At 46.0% G+C, this 7,641-nt stretch overlaps 1 protein-coding gene across 1 annotated transcript; it reads left to right on the top strand.

Annotated features, from left to right (window-relative positions):
• Positions 1–4,669: 4,669 nt before the first annotated feature.
• On the top strand, positions 4,670–7,424 carry LOC126537936 (uncharacterized). The gene is made up of 4 exons (XM_050185058.3): positions 4,670–4,933; positions 5,033–5,212; positions 5,408–5,543; positions 6,042–7,424. The coding sequence occupies exons 1-4, from the start codon at positions 4,740–4,742 to the stop codon at positions 7,107–7,109; spliced, it is 1,578 nt and encodes a 525-aa protein (XP_050041015.2). The 5' UTR covers positions 4,670–4,739; the 3' UTR covers positions 7,110–7,424.
• The last annotated feature ends 217 nt before the right edge of the window (positions 7,425–7,641 follow it).

Here is a 7,641-nt window from a genome sequence, read left to right as displayed (position 1 = left end):
GAGTTCGCTGGGTGTCGTCGGCACAAAATGCCCGGCTGCTGCGTGCCGTTGTGCAGTAATCACTCGAGGAATGGTTGGCGAATGTTTCAGTTCCCAAGAGATACAAAAAGAAGAATTTTGTGGACTGCAAGGATCAAGCGGGACAAATGGCAGCCCACGAACACCTCGTGCATATGCAGTGTGAGTACTGAGGCGCTTCGTGGGAATTATTTTTCCGACGTGGACTTTCTTAAGCGCTAGTGATGATCGAAGTAGATTGCGTATAATGTTTCCTGGTAGTTAACATTGGGCTGACAAGTAGATTACCAGTTAAGCAAACTAGTAGCAGTAACATTAAAGTGTTTACAAAAAATAACATCTTGACTGTCCCCGTCATGTTCCGAAAACCTATGTGCGCGTCTGTGTTGTTTATGGCGTGGTGTGTTGCGCGTTCGTTGATGTTTTTCAGCTTTTCGGTGCTGCATGCGAATCAATTTGAGTCGTTCCTCTCGCCCTTCCGGACGGTGCAGGACAACCAGGAAAAAGCTGGTTGGAAAAAAATGGTGCGCCCAAAGTTCGACAGTGTTCTGGCAGCCTGTAGTATAACCATTGCTAATTAACGTTACTTGGACGTTACTCGCACGTGTGGAATTGTTTGCATAACATAATAGTGCGGTTTTAAATGTAGCAGCTGCAGTAAAGTTCGGAAAATGTTTAGGAACGTACGAAACACAGCAATTGTAGGCGTGTGAACATTGGTCATATCTTGCGAAGGAAATAAATTTTACGACTTTCTATGAACGCGCAGGCTCATTTCGAAGAGGACAGCTTCGAGCAAAACAGAGCAGACGGATGGAAAAAACTAAAGCCAAATGCGGTGCCGACAGTGTTTTCCTTCAGACGTAAGTTGTTCAATTTTTCAGCGTGTTCCATTTTCATCTCTCGGTAGGAGGTGGGGGAGGGGTCGTTCTTAAGCTGTTGCTACGTAACTTATATATATATATATATATATATATATATATATATATATATATATATATATATATATATATATATATATATATATGTATATATATATATATATATATATATATATATATATATGAGAACAAGGGCGCCGGGCACGAAAAATTAGTGACCCTGACCGAAAATGACATTTTGTCGCTCTACAGGAGTTCTAAGCGTGTAACGAATGTAACAAGCGGTGCTTTCGACAGAAAAGTGAAAAGACATTAAGAAAGTCGTTCGTGGCATGTACCGCTGTTGCATAATGCTGTTTATGGGATGCATTTTGATGATATCCTTTCATTTCGCAGCTTTGCCTCGTCACAGAAAGGCACCAAAGGATAGGACCGGACCCGCTGTCCTCTCGGCCCTACTTGAAGATCAACACGACATAGCCACTGATGATCATGAAGCTGCGATGGACCCAATGTCGTCACCAGGCAGGTTTGAGCTGACTCAAGGACAGAATTGCAGCCCACACGACGCCAGCTCAAGTGCACTGGTAACAGACGAAGCAGGTCTGCAAGTCTCAGCCAGTGGAATGAATGCCGGGGCCTCTGACCTGCAGTCTGCTTGTACCTCTTGCGCAGAATTAAGTAAGCAGCTCGCAGACCTGACACGAAAATACTGCGAACTTCAAGAATTGCATACCCAGGCAAACTCAACAATCCAAGGTCTCCGAAAAAAAGTTAAGAAGCTCGAAGGTAACATTGAAACATTCGGAAAGAACATCAAGTTCCTTAACGAAGACCAAATACAGGCACTGTCGCGCAATAGCAACAAAGGGAGTACTTGGTCTCCGCAAAGTGTTAAGCAAGCACTTCAAATTAAATTTTCATGCGGGACGTCCGGCTATGAAACCTTAAGGAAACTCGGGTACCCGCTGCCAACTAACAGAACTCTGGCGCGTCGCCTACAGGCACTCAGTTTTCTGCCCGGTATCCTGACTGACGTGATTGACCTGCTAAAAACGAAAGCGGAGGGTATGCAAGACATTGAAAAAGACTGTGTTCTGCTACTAGACGAGATGGAGATTGCCAGGGACTATGAGCTTGATCGCGCTGAAGATGTTGTTCTTGGGGGAACAACTTTACCTGCAAAGCCGGATGAACCTGCCCACCATGCCTTGGTGTTCATGATAGGGGGTCTTAACCGGCGGTGGAAACAAGTGATTGCCTATCACTTTACTGAAAGGAGCATAGACGGCCTTATTCTCAAAGACTACATATTGAATATCGTGAAAGTTTGCGCAGATATCTCCCTGAGGATCCGCGTCGTCACTTCGGATATGGGTTCTTCCAACAGGGCAATGTGGCGTGAATTTCGCTTCTCTAGCCACAGGAACTCCAACACCATATGCTCGATACCACATCCTTGTCTAGAAGACAAAGAACTCTTCTTCACTGCAGATGCTGCACACGTACTTAAGAATATCAGGGGCCAACTTTTGAGTTCTGTCGTTTTCACCATTAGTGATGCAACCAAGTGTCAACATGACCTACCCTCAAGGGAAGTAAAACTTGAGCACGTGCGCGCAGTGGTAGGCTTTGACAAAAAACGGGAGCTGAAAGTCGCGCCAAAGCTCTCGGACATCCACGTGTCGAACGGGCATTTTACGAAGATGAAGGTGGGAGTGGCCGTTCAGTTTTTTCGAGAAGCTCCTGCCGGGATTCGGTACTTGATAAAGCAGAAGATCTTGGATCCGGAGGCGGAAACTACAGCGTGGTTTTTAGAGCTTGTCTTTAAGTGGTATGCTCTTATGTCATCACGACACCCATCAACTGCCTTGAGTCTTGAACACATGGACAAATATCACGCAGCCATAGACGTATTGTGCTTGGCGTCTGAGACCATTCGGGGAACAAACATGGGGAGCACATCCCAATGGAAGCCCTCACAGGCGGGTTTCTTGATAGCCACATCTGTGATCATTCGCCTGCAGGATGTCCTTCTAAGAAGTGAAGGCTACAAGTTCTTCCTCACGAGCCGATTGCTCCAGGACTGCTTGGAAAATCTATTTTCGGTTATACGTCTCAGGAAGCCTGTTCCAAGCGCCTACGATGTGAAGTGTGCGTTGAAGCTTGTTTGTGTCAGCCAATTCTTCCACACACCGTCAACGACTAGCTACGATGTCGATGACGCACAGTACCTGATCGACCTGCTGTCGGCAGGTATGCAAGAACAAACGGCAGCCGAGATTGAAGCTATCGATGACTCGGAGATCCCCTTTGTCGAAGAGGTAACATCAGCTGAGTGCGAGATTTTGTTTCATATCGGTGGGTTTCTTATAAAAGGGATCCTCAAATCTATTGGCCACTGCGAGCAGTGCAAGCCCGCATTGTTAGGCTCAAGCAGCAATGAGCATGCGTACTTGACGTCCCTCAAGGAATACGTCTCTGAAGGCAGCAACCTTCATTACCCAAGCGATGCAGTCATGCTGGTTCTTAAATCTTGCGAGGAACATTTTAATGGTATCACCGCCTGGACGGAAAGCGTTTTCACCATGAAATCTCCTTTGAAGGCTGTAACCGCATACTTGACAAAGATGTTGCGGTGGGGCGTAACGTGCGCCTGTCAGGAACACAAAGAAACAGTGGAAAAGCTCCTTGTGTCAAACTACGCGAGACTGAGGCTGCGTGTGCACCTGCGTCAAGCCGCGGCAACGGGACTTGACGGGCATGCAAGCAAGACGTGTGCAGGAGTGAGCCTACAGTGAACACTGAAATTAAATTTTAATGCATATCGCCAGAATTCAAAAACTTTCGTTTCATTTGTGTTACTCTTTTAATATAGTTTTCATTCATGTGTTTATTCTTACTTTGCTGTGCGTGCTGATTTTTCACCTTATGTCTGTACAAGGTATCCGCTTTTTTTCCAACTTATCAAACTGAGCTGCAAGCTGACATTCTAATTTATTTTGTTCAAGTTAATTCAAGGCTTCATTGTAGTTTCTGGTCATTGGTCTGAGATCTACGAAAGACCTGTGGCAATTGACACCTCCTGACAGCTGACATAATAAAAACCTGCATGGCGACCCAAACATCGTGACCGAAATCACGTATCTACTCGTCACTTACTGACCTCGTTTTTTTACCGCCGGCATCTTCTTATGCAATAGGAATTTCCAGGGCTGCATACCAACATGCTCACAAGCAACACAGGCTCACGGCGTAACTCTTCGCGAAGAACAGAAATGCAGGCAGCGTAGCAATTTTTGCATTCCTCTATGAACGCTTGTGTTTAACGGATCATTTCCCACTGTAAAACAAAGGGATTCCCGCGCAACTTAATTTCTGTATTTACAGTTCGTAAACAAAACACGCCAGGACGCTGATCAATGGTTGCAACGCGTTTTACGAGGGTACTTCCAGACGACAGCATTAAAACGACACTAAATAGAAACAGGAAGTTGAGCAGGCATAAAAGAGGGACCCTAGGGAAGGCGCACATATTTTTTCGGTGCAAAAATATTTCTTAATAGTAGAGAAATTCGTAATCGAAGTAATCAAACAAGCGCATTGCTTCCGTCAAACCGCTCATCCACACGCGCGCCAACAACGCGCCGCTCGCAGCGGGCAAGAACATGGCGGACGCCGTAGCAGACGACGCACTTGTCTCCACCCTGAACGGAGCGGCGGGCGAGGAGGACATCGAGGCACCCTATTCAAATCAGACCTGCAGCGCCACTGCGGCGGCGGCTGGCGAAATGTCCCTGTTCCATCCGCACAGCCGCGCCTAGCCGCAGCAGGTGGACGATGGCCCCTAGCAACGCAAGCGTGTGTACACGGCGAAAACAGTCGACCTCTATCTACTGTTGCGTGTGCGGATGTCATAACAGCTACAAGAACACGGCAGGGAAACTGCCGAAGGTGCAGTTTTATCACTTTCCTTGGAAATCGTACGAGGCTGATCGGCGACAACGTTGGATCGCTGCCGTTCGGCGCACCCGGTAAGCAAGCGCGTCATGTCTTCGCGCGGTTTCTATCGCTTTCTCTCAAGGTAATATTAACACATTGTTGGTTCCCTTGTTTTCTTTTATTATTTTTAGCCCGAATGGAGATTTGTGGCAGCCAGTGCAACGCAGGACAGTCATCTGCAGCGCTCACTTTGTCGGTAACAAAGCGAGCACGATTGCCGGCCATCCCGCCTATGTGCCAACTGTGTTTCCGCCGTGTTACAAAAGAAGTGATGCAGTACTACCGGCATCAAAGCTCGACAGATATAAGAGGTGAGTGTTATTAATAGAAAGGTTACCCGTGAAGTGGTTAGAATAGGCTGTGAAAAAAATTGCTGCGATGCTACAGTTCTTTACGACTTTGAAGCGCGGCTGAACCGATAGTTCAAAGAAATTGTTGCGCCTCCATGAAAACTGAAAATGTATTGCAGTATTCATTAAGCGGGCTTACAGCTGTTTTTTTTATAGGGTTCAGCGACGTCGCGCAGTGCTTCAAGCGCCGACATCCAAGAGCGCAATCACGGCGACTGCAGAGAACTCCTCGACTGACTTCGCCGACGAAATCATTGCATTACCGGAAGAAACGGGCACATCCGCATCCGTGGTGAGCAGACGTGTTATATGTTTATTATTATCACGAGAGACTAGCCTTCAGGCGTGTTTCGTTTGCGTCAGTGGCCTAGCCAGAAATTTTGGACGAGGCACGCCCTTGACACGGAATAGGTGCTGGGTAGACAGGTGTTTACCTCTCGTGCTCGGTGTCCCAAAGTAAACAGAAAAAAAATTATTTGGGAGTGACACTTGCCCTGATGTACCACCCTCAGGCCACACCCCCAGTTTACTGGAAGCACTGTGTTGTGTCTTAATTCAAGCAGTGTTTCGAGGCATTTCATTTCATGCACCAATGATCATAAGTGGTCCTAATGGCAGGGAACATGTATTCGATCGCGACTCCACTTAACTAATATCTCATCACTCAATTATTCCTGTCAACCAAGACATTATTCTTTTGCTTGAGATTAACGCAACATTTCAATGCGTTCAAGTTCTTCCCAAGCACTTAAAACAAAGCTTGACGAGATGCTTTTCTACAACTTTTCAGATGACCCAGACAGATGCAGACTTTAACGGAGGTGTTTGCACTCTGTTCCTCTCTGTGACAGCAGAAGGCGCCGCATCTACACAAGTTTGCCATACCAGCATTGTTGAGAAAGGTGTACAAGCAAGTGCCTCTGTGAGATCGACAGCTATCGGACCGAACGAGCGCAGCTGTGCATTTCTTGGCTACAATTCTCTGATCCAGAGAAAGGATGCCTTTCGTGAACTGTGTGGTGTTAGCGCAAACGTCTTTTCTCTGTTATTGTCTGTGCTTTCACCCATTGTTGTGAGAGAAATGGACGCGCCGATTTTCCAGAAGTTGTCCATATTCCTGATGAAAATGAAGCTGGGCGTTTCATTCGCCAGCATTGCACTGCTTTTTGGCCTTCATCGCACGACAGTTAGCCGCATATTCTACTTTGTATTAACTAATCTGTTAAATGCAATGCAGAAATGGATACCGGAGCCATCGCTTGGAGCAGTACAAGCCACGATGCCCACATGTTTTAAGCTGCACTTCCCACGCTGCCGCTACATAATTGATTGCACAGAGCTTCGCACAGAAGAACCACCCACCACGGAACAGAAACGTGCCCTGTTTTCGCATTACAAAGGTGGCTACACGTTGAAGTTTTTGATAGGTATATTGCCAAATGGAACAGTCACCTTTGTGTCACAGGCGTATGGTGGCCGCGCCTCAGACACTCACATTACACTGGAGTCAGGGTTTCTTGATCGCATAGAACCAGGAGATGTTATTTTAGCGGACAAGGGTTTTCCTGGAATTAAAGCACCCACTGAAAGCCAGAAGGGAATTATTGTGCTACCACCATTTTCGAAAGGAAATGTTCAATTCACCCATGAAGAGCTGGAGCAAACCTATCATGTCGCACAAGTGCGTATACATGTTGAAAGAGCTATACAGAGACTGAAAATGTTTGGCATAGTGAATTCAAGGGTGCCTATTGATCTGATTCCCCACATGAGTGACATAATGCGGATGTGCTGCATTCTTGCGAACCTTCAGCCACCCATTATTGAGCCAAGTAATCCAGACACAGAGTTAGTTTGAATGCTCATTTTGATAAATTTGTTGGGCGAAAAAGCAGCCTTTTGAATATGCTGGGCTGAGGCTGACATCACTGAATGTTTGTCTACTATGCATGCTTAGTTGTAATGGTTCCAAAAGAGCACTTAGGTCGTTCTCTCAGTGGCTAAGCCAACCTTTTCTTCAATGTTTAAGCTGCAGGTGATAATGGCGCATACACGTTGGCTTATGGGGAATGCAGCATAGCAGCAGCTGTAGCGGCACTGGCATGGTGTTTTTTTGTATAATAAGTTGGCACGTGATGTGATGGATGGTAAATACAAATACATTTTAAAAATATACGATTTTCTGTGGTTCATTTTAAATTCACATACGTTGGTACCTGCACGTGAGCTGAGAGTGGAAGCTTCTCAAAAGCCATGTCAATTATTGCAAATGAAAAAAATGTCGTGCATCTTTCAAGGTACAGTAATTGTACGACAGTCATATTGACACTAAACTGTGAAACTAAACTAGATATCTAGCACAACATTACTGCCGAGGAGTGTTGATAATC

Source organism: Dermacentor andersoni, chromosome 4 (assembly GCF_023375885.2).
Source record: "Dermacentor andersoni chromosome 4, qqDerAnde1_hic_scaffold, whole genome shotgun sequence".
In the NCBI taxonomy this organism is placed as follows: domain Eukaryota; kingdom Metazoa; phylum Arthropoda; class Arachnida; order Ixodida; family Ixodidae; genus Dermacentor; species Dermacentor andersoni.
The sequence above is the reverse complement of the archived record's forward strand: the minus strand, read 5'-3'. Positions and strand labels throughout refer to the sequence as shown.